The 21,730-nt window shown below is 46.5% G+C and overlaps 1 protein-coding gene across 1 annotated transcript in view; it reads right to left on the reverse strand.

Annotated features, from left to right (window-relative positions):
* Positions 1 to 395: 395 nt before the first annotated feature.
* The window catches only part of LOC106638354 (uncharacterized), a 39,043-nt gene continuing 17,708 nt past the window's right edge, over positions 396 to 21,730 (reverse strand). Inside the window, exons 3-5 of the mRNA XM_014351472.3 lie at positions 6,888 to 7,006; positions 2,657 to 2,750; positions 396 to 630 (exon numbers count right to left, since the gene is read on the reverse strand). Coding sequence (XP_014206958.1) covers positions 463 to 630; positions 2,657 to 2,750; positions 6,888 to 7,006 — 381 coding nt within the window. The 3' untranslated portion in view covers positions 396 to 462. The remainder of the gene's footprint in view (positions 631 to 2,656; positions 2,751 to 6,887; positions 7,007 to 21,730) is intronic.

The raw sequence follows: 21,730 nt of genomic DNA on the forward strand, positions 1-21,730 counted from the left end.
AGTTTGAGAACAGCAAAAAATCTCCCGAACGCGCATCAAGGAGGAAAAGCCATAATCCCTTTTTTTTTTCTTGAAAATATAATAAACACGAAAATGGATGATTGTTAAGAGCTAGGGAAGTAGATCGGGTCAGCTGGGCTGTTCCACTTTTCAAAACTCCGCGCGAGATCGTAAATAAGTTCGAAGCCGTCCCACCCCCATTTTTCCTTTCGCTGAACTAGTTTTCTCCTTTGGGGCGTAGCTCGAGGTGTTACACAATCCTCACTTTGAATTTCTTTTTTTGTTTCTCTCACGTTATTTGCATCTGTACGCGCTTCATTTTTTTTTTTTTTTTTTTTCGGATGATAAAAAAAAAACCAATGGTAAAAAAGAGTACGTGTACATAGTGTGGTCGAGGCACCCTTACGACTACGTGTATTGTTCGTAGTCCCCGCACTCGGACTGCGGGGGCGTGGACGGGCACTAGGTGAGATTCCGGTCCTCGTAGGCCTTCTCGTAGTCTCGCCTGCGTATGACCGCGAAATGCGTCACCTGGAAGGTATTGGTCTTTTTGCAGCCGCGCTCTAACGTGCCGGTCATACTGTAGCCCATGTTGTAGTCGCTCGACGACACGTTGGACGTCAGGTACAGCTGGACGCCATGAAACAGAGGTACAAAACAACGAGGGGTTTTCAAACGCCACAGGGTTGGCAATAATTTTGTAAGAATTTTAAATTAAAAAAAAAATGTGTAGTTAAACTTGGGGTTTTTCAATGATAAGATTGTGATTTTAAATGAAAAAATAAATATTACGAAAGTGGTAGCTAAATGTAACAATACAATAAACACCAAATAATTAATTTACTTTTATTTTTTTAACGAAAATTCATAGTTTTTGGTATTTTTATGGTAAAAAACAGTTGCTCAGTTTCACGCAAAATTGTTTGGCCAACTTGGAAGCTGAAAATATATAATCATGATCATGACATTAAAAAATTTACGTACTATTGGTACTTAAGATTTATGTACAATTACTTTGTGGAATAAACTAAAACATAAATACCAATCTTTGATAAAAAAAAAAAATAATAATAATAATTTCCTTCGTTTTCTTGCACAAAGTTATTAACAAAGTTTTAAGCTATTAGGATGCAGGTGCGGGAAACTTAAAACGACTCTGGCATCTTTTCCTTTTTTTTATATTCCATGCCAGTGCACGAACGAGAAAATAAATATATGGAAGGTAACAAGAAAAGGGGCAGAGAGTACGTGACACTGATACCCCGGGCTCTCGTCGAATATGCAAAAAATTTACAGCCATGGACACGCCGTGTGAAAAAGTGCAGTCGTTGCTCTCGCGAAACGGAAAAGGCAGAAGAAGAAAAAAAAGACACCGCGTACAAGCTAGTCCTCGCTGACGCGGACAGGAACAGAGCTTGCAAAAAAAAAAAAAGGAGGATGCAAGCGCGACGAAAAAGCTGGGAACGAAGGAAACGTACAAATTGGACTCGGAAATCAGAAAGCTCTCGCCGTTCTAACTTCGGAATTGGGTAAAGAAAAAAGTTGGCTCCTCGTTACGGACGTCAAGATTTAATATACGGATGCATTAACGGTGCGGGTGCACGCATCAATCACCGACACACCGGACGGGGGACATCTCCTTTGTTACCCTACGATTTCCCACCGAGGTATTCTCAAGCGCTGAAAAGTTAATCGCCCGATCCGGTAAGCTCGCCCGATAATTGATAAAACGAGAAGCGTAGATTATTATACCTCCGGTATAGAGCCAGAGGAGGCTTTTGCCGGATTAGCCGATAATTAATCGGGAGCCGAATCCATACACACGAGGATAGACGATGGGCTTAAAGTTTCGCGCGAGTTGTACGAGAAGCTACGACCTACCCCACCGACATTTATACCGTACCCCTGGGACTTTGTTAATTCACGACTAAACTATATGGAAGCAATCCTAACGAGAGATTATCATTACTCTCAAAAGAGCATACATGTAACAAACACCCAAAGACGCTCTCCCGGAAGCAGGTACTTATTCGCTCATTCGCAGTGCATGACGAGCCGCAAGTATAATATATGGAGTACATACAGGTGGTGGCAACGAGCGCATAATGGAAGAAACCCCTGCAGGCTTGCGAGCCACGCCCGATCTATTAGACCGAAGCGACCGATGGAAAAAAAAAAAAAAGAATAAATCCTATATTAACGCGTCACCGGTGCAGCTAAGCTCAAGGAGGAGGATTGGTTGGCTCGCAGGGGCAACGAAACCATTCTACGCGCTTGAAAATCCAGTGGTATACGCGACGCGTGTAAGGAACACCGTCTCGACGCTGTACAACGATTTCGAGGAGGAAGCCCTGCACGTATATACCCTATAGACGGCACATGCGGAGGTTACAGGCAGACACCAGATACGCGCGACGACGCGTACACAATACACTAACGATCCTCTCCTACCCCCTGGAGCGGTGACGACGTCTCTGGTGACACGCGACGATCGCGTGCTTTGCACACACTTGAACCTGCACACAATAGGTATGCTTCCTCGCGAGCTTGTATACGCTCGTTATCACGGGGGGGGGGGTGAGGAGGGGGATGTCGTGGCCAAAGGTAGTTTCAGGAGGGGGAGGAGTGTTTATTATATACGTATGCATATAGTTACTTTGAAGTCGGCGTCAATGGTCATTCGTTTGAAGGAGCCGATGATGTAGAGCGCACCGTTGCCGTTGTCGACCATTTTCGCTTGCGTGCTGTACCTGCAACAGGACAAACAAACAGACCCGGTGGTCTTCAGTCACATATGTTTTTTCCTTTTTTTGTTTTTTGTTTTTCTGTCGCTAATTCATTTTCCCCAGAAACATCTGCGTGCACACGCCATATATTTACCCCACATTGCGTTACGGCATGATAATACATGTATAATCATCCCCCCCCTCCGGTCTTTGGCAGCCAACCTCGTTTCTCCCTGTCCCTCGAGCAAATAGCCCTAATATTTAGACAACTGCACAATGGAAGCTGGAGAGTAGGTACACGCACAGAGAGAGAGACAAGGGGGGACTCTTACTCGGGGTTGGCTATACATGGCGAAGGAATTCCGGGTGAGGGTAGGAGCGCGAAATTATCCGCGGGAATTATTTCAGCCGGCTAAGTGCTCCATCAAGCTCGAGAGCATCCGGCCGCTGGCGCATACGTCTGTACGTAGCCTACAGCATTGTGCGTCGAGAGCATAGTGATGGCAGGTATATGAGTACCAACAAAGGAAGGGGGTGTTGTACAGCTACTTCGCGTAATAGCGCAGTTTTCGAACCATTAGCCTTGAGCGCGGTCGTCTTTTGCTTACGCGCAAAATCTTGCCTTTTTTTTTTTTTTTTTTTTTTTTGTTTCCCATGCGCCAGAGAGCGACAAGGTTCGGGGAGCTTTTTCAAAGGACATTTGACGCTTCGCGTTTCAAAGGGCAAAAGTTCGGTGAGGACGACAAGAAGAACAAAGCCATCAGCGAGCGAGAGAGGACGTATGGATCGATTCGATTCCTCTTCCGAAGGGTGGGAATTTTACGGTGGCAAAGGCCAAGGCGATGGTAGGTATAACGAGCTCCTTTACCTATACGAGCGGCCGTCCCAGATGAGCTAGTGGCGCTCGTTAAAACTTGGCCCCTCGCGACACTTGCATCCGCCGGGGAGCCTTGCGGGGGAGGACGATTTAAATTCCACCAGGCCCTCAATCTCCGTCTGCCTGTCTCCGCTGTAGTTGGGAAAAATCAAAGGTACACGGGGAGACAGGTTCCCTTTGCCGTCGTCGGAGCTTTTTTTTCCGCCCGACCAATCGGACTAATGGCCTCGTGGACAAAAGCTCGAGGTCGTGTTTCCTTCGATCGTTCCCCACCCCCGCAGGGCTGACTGATTTCGTTTCGCTGCGACGACGAGCGTATGTACCATGGAGCCCTCAGCTTACCTGTTGCGGATTAATAACGGAATACCCCTGTCGCGATGGTATACCTTTTGAGTTTAGGGCTCTTTTGGAATTTTTTTCGGAAGTGCTCGGTTAATCTGGTACCGTCGAGGTACATAATGGAGTTGCGGAGCCGTGGCCTTTCATTAAAATTTCAAACGGAGTGGCGTCGCCGTGCATTATACGCTCGGTAAAATTACCCCCCCCCCCTCCTGCACGACGTATGCTCTCTTTATCTTTTTATTATACGAGCCGAGATGCGCGGTTTAATGTCCCGTGCTTTCGGGGATATGTTTTTAAACAGCTGCCCGACGACGCTGTACAGAGGGCTCGTGTAAAAATTAATCATCTTGCACGGGAAGGGAGCAGGTGTATGTAGGGTGCCGAGCGTTGATTTTCTTTTTTTTTTTGTCCCCTAAAGGAGAAGGTTGCGCGGTGGTAGGATGTGTATCTCGTGTTTCTTCTTTTCCGGGTTGGGGAAAAAAAAAAACGAAAGAGGACCTTTTAATTAGACGCGGCTGCGACAGGGTGGCTCTTGCGTTTCTGCGTTTTGGTTTTTGTTTTTCAAACCACGAGGCTCTTGTACGTGAAAACATTTTTCCGAAAACTTCCGCTTCCCTCGCTTCCAACGTCCGATCTGCACCGCTCGTTTCCTCGAACTTTTTAATTGCTCGGCTCTTTTATTTTTTTCCCCTAGTTAGAATCTGGGACTTTTTTAGCCACTGCGGTGGTGAAGTTTTGACAAACACAATAGGAAAAAAAAACACCCCCCCGTGACAGGAGGGCAAAAGTTTTCATTCGTCGCACATAACTCGCGACGTAGAAAAATATTTTTAATTAAACGACACTCGCGCGATATCGCGATGGGGATACCAATTTAACGGGACTGGTGAGGATTTTGCCAGCGGCGAAAAAAATTGAAAACACATTATCTGCACTCGTTTGAAGCCAAGTGAAAAAAGTAAGACCAAAAATAAGTCACCCCTCGCTGGTTACATCGACGCAAAAGCAGTAAACACTCGAGCGGCAGGATTCTCATTGATCGTTCTCGGGCCAACCAAACCGTGTACATTTACACACAGCGTAGCGAAAGAATTAAACGGAATACACTCCCGCGGGGAAAATGCACACACAAGAGCAACTACCCGCACGAAATGAAGAAGAAACGGAGAAGTCCAAGAGAGGGGTGGGGGGGGGGGAGATAGTCAAATATACACATAGGGGTAGGAGCGCGTCTCTGCAAATTCCTTTGGACCGACCAGTACGAGTGTATGAAGTACACCCAAGAGGTATGTATACACGCAAGAGGGAAAAGAAAAGGGAATAGCCGAGGGAGTGGTGCACACAGATACAGATGGCTTTGGTAAACACTCGAGCCCCCACCCCCGCGCACCCCGCGGCCAGACTCCATATGTACACCGTCCTTTGAATGTATACCACATATAGGTACACAGGGTCATTCGTGGCAGGAAGACGGACGGACGGGGGGAAGAGCTGCTCGAGAATGTAGCGTAAGCAAGCTGATGCTTGAAATTTCTTATCGTTTTCCCCTCCCGATGTGTGTACGTATACGTGGGTGCTCGTACATACGGATGTACGTGGAGGGTAATTTCTCCCTACTATACATGATTACTCTTTTACTCTGGGTCCATGTGTACGGGAATTCTAGCGACAACCCGGCGCCGCTGATTCGACGAAATGCCGACGAAATTGGCAAGAAACGGGGGTATGTATATACATATAACACCCTCCGACGCTTGGGTGAAGGTATATATGTATACGTGTTTCTTCACCCACCCCCTTTCACCCTTGATGGAAAAATGTTGCCGAGCGAGCAAAAATAGTTCTGTTCCATTGAAACGGAGTGGATACAATTTTCGTTCGATTCTCGATGGCATTAGATTTCATTACTATTCACCTACGCAGTATACTCGAGAACCGCGCACGTGAGTCGATCTCAATCAGCCCTACCGAGCAAACTATTCTCGCGGCAGCGCCCAACGGGGTAAAAGCCCTCGCGGCGTCGTCGGCAGATACAACTTCCTTTGAAAGGCTGTCTTTGCTCCAAAGAGGAGGTGTTTCTCTCTACTCGTCGTTTCCTTTGACACGTACACCCAATATCACGTAACAGCCGTCTACGATGACGATGATGCTTTGGAAGAGATTCCGCGAAGGTATGGGTATAAGTATTTAATTTAGTGAAAAACTACTGATATTTTTTAAACACAGAACAAAAAGGTATAACCTAATCTCGTGTATATACAGCACTTTGGATTGCAAGCTGTACTATGCTAATGTGCCACGTGTGTGTATGTGTGTGCGTTGGCTTGCACCGCAGGCAGGAGCTTCTTACTTGCCTGGTACAACAACAACAACGCACCTAACAACCCAACCGACGCTGCTCAGGCATTTCCACGTCTGACCCCATTAGTTTTGCAGCCACGGTACATTATTCCCCCTCGCCCTGTGTGTGCAACAGCAGAGAGAGAGAGAGAGAGAGAACCGTATGCCGTGCACCTATACTTGCACGTAAAGTCATAGAGAGAGAGAGAGAGAGCCCGTAGGATCTTATACGTGGGACTTTGGTTGCGATTCGGTGTATCATGCCAAGAGGAGGAGAGAGATGTAGAGTTGGGAAGGCAAGAAAGAGAGAGAGAGAGGGGGGGGAATGGATGCTGCACATTCCGCTGCGTTTCCGGGCCCGAATATTCCGCGTAGGTGACTCGATTCTCTCTCCGCGTGTGCCCGGGTGCAACGAGCCGAGCCCTCCATCCCTTTGGTGGCTCGCGAATAAGTTTGCCTCCCGAGCCAGATGCTGCCTGTAATTGCCGTGTGTGCTTTCTCAAAGATGGATACGTGTGATATCAGCTAACGCGTGCGGGTGTGTAAAGTGAAGAGGGATAAAAAAAAAAAAAAAAAGAAAAATGAAAAATTCTGCGGTTTACCTCCTCGTGCCCGCGACCTCGACGACTTTGCAGCGGCTCCGGCTCCACCAGAAGGGCGTCAACGTCCAGTAGGAACTGCTCGCGCTCCTCGCCCAGCCTTCGTCGGGAAAGAGGAGGACCTGCGAGCAAAAAACATAAATATTTCTGTTTAGCCTAAAAGCTTTAAATTTGTTTGTTGATTTATTTATCCAAGACAACAAATATCGGCACAACTATATTTATGGTTCCCGAACGTTCGGTCGCATCGGTTTAGCTGGCTGGCAGTATCCTTTTCGACCGAGCAACCATAAAGTATCTCCCGCGATCCAGATGTTTTCGGCGTATAGGTACATGTATATACGCAATACCGGGGCACAAAGAGCTCATATATATATATATACGTGTACGGTGCATATCCTTCATCGCCGAGCATCAGAGAAAGGGATAGATAGTAAACCGCTGCACTTCCCTCTCACGGCCCATCGAGCACCAGGAGAAGAAAGAATGAGAAATTGGACGGGCTTTTTTACGGCGCAGCCGAGTCGATATGGTATTATATACACATACAAACTCCCCCGCGGGTTTGGGCGCGTACGTATGAGAGCCCGAAAAATGAGTGCAAGCCTGTGGGGGGAGGATTTTCCGGCTCCCATCCTACATGATGGGCCGGTTATGCGTGAAAAGATCGTACACGTATCTTGGGCTTGCTGGATGTTGGATGAAGGATTGCCTAGGGGCGCATCATTTCTAGGTGTAATACGCTCTCTGTGTACGTGCAGCAGATAGATTCCGACCTATACCGGTTTTGCAATCGAGTGTATGGGAAGCTTATCGAGTCGTATACACATAAATATTTTTTTCTTCCAAAATGTTCATTGAGCGAACAATATTGTTGCTCTCTGTGCGGTTAGTCAATGTATACGATTCCTCGATAGCGTTTTCCCATTGAAAGAAGAAACTCTGCATCTGCATTACAAATAATAACCCGACGATATAGGAAAAAAGAAAAGATAAAATGAATCGGTCCACGCGAGAGTAGCAACAAGAATAATGTACAAATGTCCCGTGCAGGCGAGCATGCGCGAAAAAATCACCTTTGGGGGAGGAGGGGGATGAAACGCTGCGTGTGGGCAAGTATCGTTTTGGCCGTCCCCTGCCCCCATATTTCCCGTACGCGCGATCACTGCGAGCTTGTAATGGTCGCGCACACGCACACATCTTGACCGAAATATTTAAATTCTCGCGGGTGCCGTGTGTATACACCCAACGATTGTGAGCACGCGCGGGTATAATATATTTGCGGCGTCCCACCGCGAGCGCCCCTCGAGTTGTCGCGTTGCTCTCGTTTTTTTTTTTTTTTTTTTCTTCTTTGTTTCACATGCACGCTCGGCTTGTCCTAGTTTACACTTTTTTTTTTTGAGCTACTCTTTTATAACTCTGGCGAAAAATCGTCCCCTTTCCTCTGGGGAGGCTAATAAATTTCCCTGCTCGCTCCATACGCGTGTAGCGTGAGATCGAATTATCCGCGGGGGGGTGATAACGACGATAGCGCGGGTAATCGGGGCGTCGAAAATTGTCCCCGTGGATCCGGGCAAAAAGTGGCGATGCGCAAGTGTACATACACGTACATATACATATATATTTGGGTAATGAACGGCGATTGCCCGGTCGAGCGGAAATTTTCAATAATCCGCGTGTTTTGCCTTTGATCCCCCTCCCCCTCGAAGCGTATTGAATTTCGTCCAATGCTCGGGTATGGAGCTCGATAATGTCCTATTATCAGAGGGGTTGGGGGGGGGGATAAATTAATGACATTTATTTGTTCGGCAAACAGCCAGCGCGTATACCCAATCGTTAATTTCACAAACACGCGTCATCCGGTTGATGAGTAATTTTTCTTCTTATTTTTTTTTTTTTTTTTTTCGATGATTAGGTACGATGTCAAGGGTGTACGACCCATATAACCACATGTATATACACTTTGATGGTCTTTCCGCTCTGATAAACCGGCGAACGACATCAATATCCCATCAGCTGCGTACACATACCCACGAATGGCCACATCATATTGTACTTTACATGGGAAAGGTATTCTGCCGCACATATGACCACAAACACAATCTATAATATATAATATACGTGTAGGCAAATACACTTGTGAGCATTTTATCGTGTGTGTGGGCGTGCAGGTGCTTGGGTTGTACATCATCCCCGACGAATTCCTCGACAAGGGGCGGCCAAAGTACTGTACAACTGCTAGGGCTGATTAGTCACTCTCTCTGGTATGATTAAATGCGCACGGGTATATACGTACGTGTGTATACACACAAGTGCGTTTAGGCACCACTGATGGACGGACCAGTGCAAGTGAAGTCTGATTGGCGGAAAGTTATACGCGTGCGTGTGTATACCGTTTTGGTACACAACTCGGGGGCTTCCATTAACAGCCATTAGCCGTGAACGTAAAATGGAGTTACACTGCAGGTACATATTGTATATGTATATGTACTTGGTCTCGATAAATGAAAGTAGAAAGCGATGATTAATTGTTGATAAAATTATAGTGCGCGAAAGGGGGTGGAACAATGGGAGGTCAAGCGCACGGTACATGGACCTTTTTTTTTTTTTTTAATACATAATCGATGTGGGAGGAGGGGTGAAATCGGGGGAGAATCCATCACCACTCGTTTTTTTCTCGCCAACTCTCGCTCGGAGCAGCAGATCCGCGAGGTACTTATGTTGGATGTCCTTCTGCGATTGTAATTTTACGGGCTTGGAGTTTTTTTTTTTTTTTTTCATGGTTGGAAGAGATGTGTGCGCTGAAGAAAACTAAAACTATAAGGTACGAAATACCAAGTTGTGTTGATTGGTTAATTCATGCGTATAGTTCTGCTCGCGGGCAATTCTTAGCTATTTCTACCTCAGCAAGTGGTAAAGAACTTTGCATGCTCTAGATGTGTGATGAATAATTATAAACAACGAGAATACACAAAACTTTTTACGATGTAATTGGATTTTTTTTTGTTTTTTGTTTTACTATACAAGTGTACAATAAAAGTGTCTCAAGTGGATGATGGTTCATAAAAAATGGGGGAGTGAAGGTTCTTTTTTTTTACGTTTTTAAAAGTTCGCTGCAATAAGTATCCCCTCACGCGATCGGGCGAAGCGAAAGGCCACTTGGCCGGCGAAAGTTGCGTGCCCGGCGTTATAAAGTCGAGCTTAAGAGCACACGCTATTTGCAGCCGAGGAAGGAAAAAGGGGGGCGCGATTACCAGAGATTACGGCGCGAATTAAGGCTGCCGCGATTAAATTTCCCGATAGTCTCGCGGCCATTGTTTATACCCGCGGACGCTGGGACAAATTGCCACAATTTTCATAGATTAGCGCTTTTTTTTAAGACGGCAGTTCCAATGATTCTTTTCTTTTGTAAAGTGATCCTTGGACATACGGTTTAAGTGATGGGTAATACGAGGAAATACGCCAGGCTGTGAGTGTTTGCGCGGTGCAAGCTCCTCGTGGGAGTCATTGGTCGTTCGAGGGATTAGAGAGAGCTGATGCTGTCGTGCTGTTACACAAATGAGGGCATAAAAACAGGTGGAATCTGAAAAACTATGCTTTTTGCCTTGTGCTACCGGATGTGGGAATCATAGGTCACGACTCGATTCCTGTGTCTACTTGAGGCTTTCCCTTTGATTCACAAGATTATTTAAAAAACAATTAATTATACTAGTATTTCCAACGAAATGTAATCTTATCTCTTTGAATTAAGTTAAATTTTATATCTCGAGACACCCTTGAGTCGGTTTAAAAAAAAAAATTGTTAATTTACGCTTGAGTTGTTACAAAATCGAAAACTTTGAATCTCTATATTCGCGAATCGAAAGAAATGAATGATGCTATAAAATTACCATCAAATCTAAACTTTTTTCTCCGTGAATAGAAAAGGAACAGAGAAAGTAAATCTCTATACTACTACCGAAAGAATTGAAAAAAAAGAAAATCACAGTATTAGACATTTCAATGAGCTGCCAACGATTCCATCCCCAATCGTTGGAGCTCCCACACCCTCCTTTATCGCCAATAATACCGATATACCCTCAAGTCACGCAACCCCTCCTCTGAATAACAATGGCGCACAGTTACATACAACACGAAGCAAAAAAGATACTTTCTAACGGTAGTAGCCCCTCGATACGTTATCCCCCTCCTCCCCCAACATAACGAAAACGTAAGGTACCTACTTGACTCTGGCTCCCCCGCCCCATGTCGTGCTATCTCCACACTACCGCGCGTTATCTCGCGGACAATTATACCAAAGCCCCAAACGGCCCCTCCGCGCGAAGCCACAGAGAGAGAAATCAGTGCTCGTGTCTTATACACCCGACGAACTTTTCACTTAAAAAAACGCGTCTCTAATGACAGTCGCGGAGCCAAGATTTTTCATCGTCAAACTCGACTCTTTACTTTTTGTCCTTTTACCCCGCGGAAGGGCGCATATAAAGAGCCCCGAGTTTTTTTTTTTTCATGCACCACAGCGAGTCGGCGTTTTTGAGCTTTTCCTCTCTCGGCTTCTTTTTGTTGCTCCAGCGGGTGTACAATAAGAGAAGCCCACCGTGCCATTTTTCTTCCGACTCATTGTACACGCGTATTTGACGAGACGAAGCGCAGTTTACCCCCTTTTTTTTTTTGTTTTCAACTGCTCCTCATTGGAGTATTCTAAAATTAGCTCGCGACGCTATACAACGGGTATGTATATTATTATTGTACTACGGATGACTCCCCAAGCGGGGCAAACACCGTCGCGCATAAAAATGTTCCCAACGTCATCGGCGCCCCGTACCTACTTAGGTACTCGAAACTCGACTTCATGGCCCCGTAAGTGAGCGAGAGCCCTTCGTTTGTGCCCTCCAAATACGACTCCTCGGGGGCCCGTTTGCTGGAAATTCATAATACCCGGTTGCAGCAGTTGACAATAAAGCCTCGGGAATTAAGAGCCCCAGCAACGCCTCGCGCCGAGTAATATACGTATGGTACGGCGAAAAAAAAGAGGAGGGGGGGTAGAGAAGTGAGTAAAGGGTAGGAGCGAGGCAATTTAATCAGACGGAAAGAGGTGCGCGACGCAAACGAGCTATAAAAGAAATTACCGGGGTAGCTGTACTACGCGCCCGGGATTTTCCCCGATCGGCCTGATTAACGCGCGCTTTGTTGCCTTTTTTTTTTCTTTTCTCCGCTATACAATGACAACGACGACGCTCGCGATATTTGATTGGCCACCAGATTGCGCCTTGCGTACAACTGCTGGAGAGAAATTCCTCTTTGTTCCCGACGACGATTGGATCTTGATTAGCGCGGTTCGTTTGGCACCCGGCATTAGTTTTCATTTGGCCGTAATCTCGCGTCGCTCGATTGAAGGAGATTAATCGCTCCGCTCCTGTGTACACGTACATTGGGGCTTTTATACGCCCTGGAAAAATTTCCGGTGCGTTTTGGGAAAATTTTCCCTTCCCCCGCCTTTTGCTGAAAAAAATACGATAGCGTATAGCTCCGTTGCGAAACTGGCAAAGTATGGAATTCCATGTAAAAAGAGACGCGAGAGCGAGTCCAAAACGAATCACCTAAAGGTAATAATTGGTTGCTAAACGCATTGGAAAAACTTCCTACGCGGATATAATACGCGGGCCGATTCAGTATGCCGCGAGCGCCGACCAACAACCCAAATAACTTGGAGGGTCGTACATAGACTTTTCCCGTATAGCAGTTTTCCAGAGTGAAATTTTCATCGATCATCGCCACGGCGAGCGCGTAAATACACTATTATTTACCCTGGCCCTCCGTTCCCCGGCGGACACGCGCGACACGTAATGAAGTCCATCCATATCCCGTGGTATACATCTCCCACCGCGCCCTTACGTCCAATCACCCTTGCGCACACACGCACGGCTCACCCCGTATATATGTCTGCTATCTTGTCCCATCTCTCAGGCTGGCATCGAGTGATGGGGAGATTCGTGGCTCGTGACGGCGGAACGCGACGCGCTCGAGCGTCAAGGTTATACATGTATTGTCTGTTTTCTTTCCAAATCGAGCCGAGCTGCCACCATGGTACAACCATCGACGCGATGCGTCCCAGCGGGTACTATTGCTCCGGTCCATATTAGATGGTAAAAACGGGATTGATTAATTTTCACGAGGTATGCGGAATTTCACGCGTGTGTATATATAATCCGATGGATGATGCCGTATTTACGTATCGAGTGCAACCATGTGAGTAAACCCACGAACCACTGATTATAGCTATGGCGTTGTCTTGATTCTTTAAGAACGAATGAAAGTCCATGATAATATTCTTCGTCTTAACCTTGCCGTCTTGTGATGGTTCGGTCGGTAGTTACAGGGATCTCGTACCTACATAACCACGTGTATTCATACTCGTAAAAATAACAAAAGTCTGATATTAAACGACCCAGTATCGCCTAGTCAAACAACATTTTTTATGCTCAAGGTCACCCCGTGGGGGGCTAACATTGAAAAGTGACCCACATATACATGCAACCCTGTTGTTTCTACAATACAGTATAGGTATACGCAGGTACGGGACAACAGCTCGATCCGGTGCTCTCAAGTTTCACTTGCAACACCCGTAACAATCATACGTGTATACGATAGGGGAGAGGGGGAGGGGGCCAGTCGCGCCGAAACGGCGCCGGGAAGAAAAATTGTCTCAAATTTTCCGGACTGTCTCGGTGGGAGAGAAATGCCGAGCTACGCTGCTTAACGCACGCGACACCCGTATTTTATGCGGGCGTGGCGGGGGGCTGTGGGGGGACTCTGAAAAATAAAGGAACAGAGCGAGTCGGCATTTCTCTCTTTCTCTCTCTGGGAAGCGGATAAATCGCCGAGGAGTGTAGCAGCTACTCGAGGGCGCAGCTTACGGGTTTACGCGTGGGGGGGGGGAGGCGTTGGGGGAACCAAAGTAGGTATACATCGAGTGAATTTTCCAACCTCGTGGTTATACTTTGCTCGATAATATTTTAATGAAGCCTATGTAGTACATAAAGTTCTCGGACGACAACCAAACTTTTTGTTTTGGGCAAAAGCAAAACAAAAACCAGAAGAGCGAATAGCACGCCACGCCGGGCAAACTGTCGCGAGCCGGTGGTACAGCTGGTGGTGGCTGAAAAAAAAAAAAAAAAAAAAAAAAAAAAAAAAAAAAAAAAGGGATACGCACATGTCACGGAAATTAGCCCTTCGCTGTTCCAAAACAATTTCGCAGTGAAAAAGCCGGAGGAGAAAGGGAGTCTCGTTAAAAAGGCCGAGGGTAGGGTCACGGTGGGAGACAATTGTTTTCTCCTCGAATTAGGGAGAATCTGACCGTGTGTCGCACGCTGTACTATAATATGTGTGCGTCGGTGTGCGGTGGACGTAGGGTTTACACACATATACACACAAGAACAGAACAAGAAGAGGGAGAGAACAGTGGAAAGTCAACGGAGCGCGTCAAGGCGCCAGTGGCTGCTGCGCGCCGCGACTCTATTGCTCCTACGGTCGTGGTATATGACATGTATACATGTGCACGGAGAGGGTGGATGGTGGTACAGGGTTGAATGATAGTCCGAGTCGTATATATACATACATGAGAGCCCGCGAGTCTACACTGCAGCCACTACCATCAGCGTTACACTGCTGCTACTACGATTATATGTAGACGCATATATATATATACTGGGTGCGTAGGTGAAGTGTATATATGTATATGCAGTACGTTTTGTGCGTACACCCACATACTCAGTTGTATATATATATATATACGTATACCGGTTAATCCGATAATCTGCCGGTTCGGACCATTGGGCCGCTCTACCTATCCACTCTATCTCCCTGCATCCCTCTTTCCCGGCTCCATTCTCGCCTGCATCGCTACCGCCCGTACGAGCGCGTACATACAAAACACAATGTATACACGGAGAGAGGGAGTAAAGGGGTGAAAGACTCTTTCGAATTTCCCTCGCCGCTGCATACACACACACACACAGCCCGTCACTCCTAATATTTCTCGCGTGCGCTTTTATACGTACACACGCCCCTCTGGCCCGCGCTGGCTCCCGAATATACATTACACGGCTCAGGGGAGGCGTCCCCCTACCCTCTGTATACGGCAGGTCCCGGGGCTGCGCATTTGAATTTGAAAGCTCGGAAAATATTTCCCTCGCTCTCTCCCCCCTCCGCCCTTCCTTCCTCCCGAGCACACGAAACGAGCGAAACATCATTCACCCCCTACAAGCACTTGTGCGTGTGTGTATATAATATGTAGCGCGACACACCCTCGCCTGTATACACGACTAATGGAATAATATATACTTTGGTGCGTTGAATTCGAGATCGCCCGCAGCTCGATCCCACGGTATTATCGATTATCACCTACTTAGTTTCCCTCTCCCTTTCTCTTTCGATACACCTGTATAATAAACATCCGTAAATGTAGCCCGGCTTATTCCCTATGTACATGAACGACGCCAACGAGAATTCATGGTCCCCGGAGTTGAGAGCGATTACGTTATATGAGCGGGAGAGCCTTGTATAAGTGTCCCTTCTACACGGGAGACGAGAGCTGTGATCCTGCCCTGCTTCGAGATGACTGCCCCTTCGTAAGTACCTGTGCGTATGGACGCACGGGCGCAGGGATGAAATATATATATATATGCAAGCGACGGGGGGATCCTTCCTTCCAAGCCACTTGGCCTCCCGTACATGTGCGTAATTAGCGACGATCGCGCCATAAATTTCGAGGTACAGATAACAACAACCAGTATATGGACCGCAGCTAGTTGGTTGGTTGGCCTAGCAGTGTACCCGATACCCCCTGGATCGCTTGCCCCTCTGTACGTGTATATAAGTATCTATGATACATCGAGCCAACCAGGAGTTGCCGCAGTGCTGCTGCACATGGATTCTGTGCATATACAAACACGTGCACCCGACGCCGTAGTTGTTGTTGTTGCGCGACAAATCTGATGTAACCCCGTTCGGGAGTACTTACGGCTATTGTTAGGTATATCCCCTTGTGTCTTAAGTGTATGCGGTCTGCGGCACACTTTCTTATTATGGCACTGGTGATGTATGTGAGATATATATATATATATATATATATATATTGCCCCATCGCCAACTGATTTTACATTGCTAAGGTGTAAACGAACCGGATTCTTTTTTTTTTTTTTTTTTTTTTTGCACCACCACTGCAACGTACAGGTTATTTTTTTTTTTTTAAAGTTTTAAGCCTTGTTTTTCTACATATACGTAAGTAATTACTGGAAACAAAACAACTAGCGAGTAAATAATTGTAAATTTTTCTTTTTGCTCCGTTTAATACGTGCATGTATACTCGTGGCGAATATCGTAGAACTCAATTAGACCCGCGCAAACGTTGTTTTAACGAATACGATAAACACCGTTTAATTGCGCCGTAGCGTGATAATTAAACGGTATTTTTTTTTTTTTTTTTTTTCTTCTTTCAAACTACATATCTGCACACGCAGCTGTTGCAGCTGTACACGTTATGCACACTGCGCCGTATGTATACGCGTAGTTGGAAAGCCAGGTTCAACCAACGCGAAACGTTAATTAAAAAAATGTTGTTGCTGCTGCTCGTGTGCACGAAAACAGGTTAAAGTTAACACCAAGTGCAGCTCAAGTTTAAGAGCCCGTAAGTTTAAATTAGTGCCGGTTAGCGCTTTTAAGGGCATGTAAACACCAGAAATTTCAATTTGCCCCTCACCCGACCCCCCCGGTAATTTTCCCAAAGTTAGAAATTTCGTTAACATTTTCCCTCGAAAGAGATACCTTCAACGCGTACACTACAAACGATCGGTTATACATGAAGAGGTAAAGAAAAAAAAACCACGTCTCACCCGCCTCGTGAAAAGCTTCCCCAACGCTTTTGCCCAAGGAGGGGATGAAACTTTCGGCGGAGTTTTTCAATCGACGAGCGCGAGCTCGGGAAGACTCTCGTTTATAATTACTTTCAAACCAGATGGAAACAAGTACGCGCCCTCGAATGCGTCATCGCGCAAAAACGCACTCCAAAATTGGAAACCCCCCGTTATATACTACAGGGACCCCCGAGAATCCCCGTCCAAATGTACACAGTGGGAGGGGGGGGGTGGGTGACAAGAAATCCGTAAAATTGCGGCTCCGTCCCTCGTGATGTAGCGGGCCCAGCGGTGGCAATACGCGTAATGGCAATAATACATATACGTGCAGTATACACCGCAGGCACGTCCATCCGAGGGAAACCTCCCGTAGGGCGCGACATTCAATATCGCACTTACTGTGATTCCGCCGCATATACGTCCGAGCTCTCCCTCTAATACACCCTCTCTCTCTCTCTGTCACCTCTCGCCCGAGAACTACTGTGGCTGTAATCCGAGAACCAGATACAATCCCCCCCAGTATACGTATAGCTGATGGGCTCGCGACTCAATGGCTGGCTCACAGACGCCCCGTAATCAATATTCCCAATACTCGATTCTATACAACTCCCACCCACCCCGTCCATCTGTGGACATAATATACGCTCCCTATACCATGGCGTGTCCAAGGAGGTCTTCTTCCACTCCCCGTATCGCTCTCCCATCTGTTGCGCGTGCAGGGTGATATCAGATGAGAGGATTATCGGCCGACCGATGTTTTGTATCGCTGTCACCGTGGCTCCGTCAACAAGTGCCAGGGCATGTATGGGTCTATTGTGCGATCGGGAGCTATTTCCAAAGGGTGTAGTGAAACTCGAACGTGTGCTCACCGCGGGTGCGACGGTTCTGACCTCCAAGACAATTATGGAAACGGGAATCAAGTCTCGATTTTCCACTGAATCGTGTAAAGTGGTGGTACGATGATGTTCATTGTACGTGTGGCGTATGAAATAAAAATGCAATTTAAAAAATTGTACGAATAATGGAGACTTTTTTTTTTTTTGGCACGAGATCTAACCTTATTTTTCGAGAATTCAAACACACCTCTGCGTGTAAGACGTACACGTATATGTGGATTGTGTGATTCGCAATAACACCAAGAAAAGGACAAAAGAACAAAAATAGTGGGACGCAGGAGGGTGGTACGATGAAAATCGCAATCTCGGAAGTGGGTAGCTCGGCACCATCAGGACAGCAGCGTGCAAACGGAAATATTTATAGAGGCGATAAGACATGGAATAGGAAGTGCACACGCGGATACACATCGGAGCGAGGAGGTAAGAGGGCGATCCGAACAAGTCGTTTAACAGAGAGGCAATGGAGCCTCGAGCATCACTCGGGGGATGGATTGACGCGCATATACGTGTAAAGAGAGGAGTAATAGTTGTAGTAGACTGTAACTGTATGTGGAGTCAAGTAGCGAACGACAATGCTCGATAATAACCATACCGGTACGGTACGCGTGTACCTATGTATAGTTGAATGGTATTCAGGATGACTTTGCGAGTCGAGTGCCGAAAACTGGAGCATATAGTGCACGGGGATATGTATGATATGTGGATATGTGATACACGCACGTCAGCTGTATATATGTAGCTCCAGACAGACAGACAGACAGGCGTACATCATTGGAGGCAGTCGAGAGGATATCGCTTAGCCTCGATTCGCGAGCTGACTGCACATACACATATAAACCTATTCGGGTGTATGCCTGATGACTGACTCTGGCAGTGTCGTTAGTTATTCATCTGTACTATTTGTATGTATAGTATACATCTATGTGCTTAACTGCGGGTGCAGGGGTATATATACATATATGTGTAACTCACGGCTTGTTTGCACGAGTGACGCGTATGGGTGCGCAGTTTGGTGTACGGTATGTAGGGGAAAGAGGCCATACATACGGAACATCTCGGTATGGTGTGCACCTATTTGCCAACGCGGTGTACACCGTCTGAGCCTTTCGTCTAATCAAACGCGATTCACCGACGGCCCTTTTCATCTCCCCTTCCTGGGCTGCGGTGCGATCCTCTTTTTCAGCGCACCCCGAGATCGTGCAGAGTTGGTACGGGATGTAATGGTTTAGGTGGATTTTTCTTTTCCTTTTTTTTTTTTTTTAAGGGTATGTATGCTCGAGTACGGGGTGTGCAGTGTAGGTTGCAGGTACGCAAGTGTGGTTTTGGTAAAAGGGTCGATGTTTTGTACTTTGGCATCGGATGCAGAGGGCTGCAGTCTTTGGAATAAAGTATATATATGTAGGCGGTGCACTATACGCCCACTGTCTGTACGACGAGGAAAAAAAACAAGGATAAGCATTTTTTTTTTTTTTTCTTCCCTTCTTTGGTAGAACCGCATTTTCGAAAGCAGAGCCAATTTTTTTGCACTTTATCCGTCAAAAACAGAGCCCGTTTCCAGCGCCATGGTTTTTCGAGAAATTTTTTATGTCTTAGCTCGAGATCCCAGCCCCATCTGGTGGGCAAGTTTAATCCTACATGGAAATACAATGCAAAAACTCACGAAGACTTGAAAACAAATTATTTAGACGAAAATCCGTGTGTGTGCGTGCTTAAGCTTGTAAATCAAAACTCGAAAGTTAACGGGATGATCAGCCCCACGGGTTATGATACTTAAAGCCCCTCTAACGCCCAGCTAATTACCTGGGTAAGGGAGAAAAGGGAACGTTAGACTGGAATGTTGAATAACGGTGGCACAGCCGCAGTATACCCATAAACGGCCTTGGCTTCGTGCCGACGAAAAAATAATCGTTGAAGGAGGTCCAGAAGTTTTTGCCGTAATCTCGAACCCGCTCACGCTACGGCTGTACTTACATGTATAATCGCAACACTCGGTACTCTCAAAAAACAAGAAATATTAAATGTATACAGCTCTATTTTTTCTTTTTTGTTTCTTTCCAAGTAAACGGCGCTACAAAACTTGAGCCTCGCTTCCCCTGGAAAACATCGCTAATCCCCGTCAACTATCGCGATAATGCGTTACGTATGCATGTACGCACGTAATGTAATTTTTCACACAGTTGTTTGCTCAATTTTTTTTTTTTTTTTTTTTTTTTGTGCAGTAATTTTACACAGCTGTGCAAACGTTTCACCACTCGGGGTAATTGAAACGCTCTTTCTGTGTGTTACATTATTCAACGAAGAGTATACGACTGTAGAAGGTATGAACGGTACGTGAAAAAAGGAAAAGTAAATAGACCCGCTCGATCCATTAGGAATATTAACGATTGGCTCGTGTTTACATATACCCGTGCATATAAAGATCGGACCGTCATGGATGGCGAAAAAATAGCCGAGGCGCAAGATTTTTTTCTTTCATTTCCCTCGTGACTTTGCAGACTGTTCTATACATTATACGTTTGCCCAACGGACAACTCACGATGATTCCCAAAGTACACGCCCCGTTGAGGTATGTGTTGGATCGCGCGTACGGTGGTATCCTCTCGCAGCGTCCCCGATCTCTCTTTACCCGCTTTGAACGACCCATTGGAATGAGAGCGATGATATCTCGATTTGAGAGGCAATTAACGACGAGCGCGTATTCAATGCTCGCCCGATTCCTCGGATATTCATCATCAGCCCACCAGCCAATGAAAAATCCAATCCTCCGAACGAGCTCGTGTACGGATCGCGCAACGGGAATCACGGCAAGGCACCGCACGCGTACTTTATACATACAAAGGGGGTGAAACTCACCTCTGGGGTGGTTCGTCGCGGGTAAATGAATTCTCGGGCGTGCGAATTCCTTCGAGCGATTTCTCGGGGGCGAGAGTAGGAGATTCGAGAATCTTGGGAGTGGTGGGTGAGAGATCGATGCCGCGAGGCTGACGGGGTGATTGCTCTTAGCAAAGGAGGGGGGGGGTGAGCTTCCTCCTGGAACTTATTAAGTCGCTTGGGGGGGGGGGGTTATCGGGGCCGCGGGATTATGCCTCTCACGCCCTGACCTACTGCCTCTCTCCTCCTCCTCCTCCCCCCGCGTACTGTGCAATCCAAGGGGGAGGCGCGGTCGATTTGCCTCTCATTTTCATCGCAAAGTCAGCCGCACGGGGACTCGAGTTGCCTGCCCTTATTGTTTCTCTGTTTTGCCTCTTCGATCGGGGGAAAGACTACATTTTTCTCTCTCCGACTCTTCTCTCGGTGCTCTGCTACAACGTATGCACCGATGGACCAGTTTTTTGCTGCGCGTCGACTCTCGCGACCCTTTCCCTATAAGGACGATGAATAAACAGGAAGCTAGCGCGAGCGCATTGATTGGTGCAATCTGCATCTCAAACGCAACATTGATGCTGTAGGGGGTATAATATACCTACGACTCGATTGGCTTTCATGTAATACAAATTATACTGCTTGTCCTTTGTTTAAAAGCAAACAAAATAAAAATAGTGTAAAAGGTCGGATTAGCGATATTGATTAATGATTTGTAGTTTTCAATCATTCATGGTATGCCACAGATTACAATTACGTCTCGAATCACTGATCGATCGTGGATCCGCAACTGAACCACCGGAGCTATCGTCGCTCACGGCTCACGGAATGATTCAATCGTTCAAGAATACAATGCAAAGATGTAAGAAACATCTTACTCGGCTCCCCTCGTTTGTGTACAACCCACCAAAACACTCCGAAATTTACACATCAAGTACACGTGAGCGCGGCGAGTCGTAAATAACGCTCGGCAAATCTTATTAAAAATCTTGCACCCTCCCCCTTGTACAAACCCATCATGTCGTGTATACAAGCGAGGGGTTGAAATTAAAAAAAAAAAAAGTTTTTTTTTTTCTTCTAATTTCATAAGCATCGGCTGTACGGGGGTGAATTTGCGAGGCCCCGGTGAAATGAGCGCACGCCGAAAAAGACCAGCAACGATTATATACAGAGGGTA

Source organism: Copidosoma floridanum, unplaced genomic scaffold (assembly GCF_036245765.1).
Source record: "Copidosoma floridanum isolate Cflo_tuat_1 unplaced genomic scaffold, Cflo_Japanese_pri ptg000019l, whole genome shotgun sequence".
In the NCBI taxonomy this organism is placed as follows: Eukaryota; Metazoa; Arthropoda; class Insecta; order Hymenoptera; family Encyrtidae; genus Copidosoma; species Copidosoma floridanum.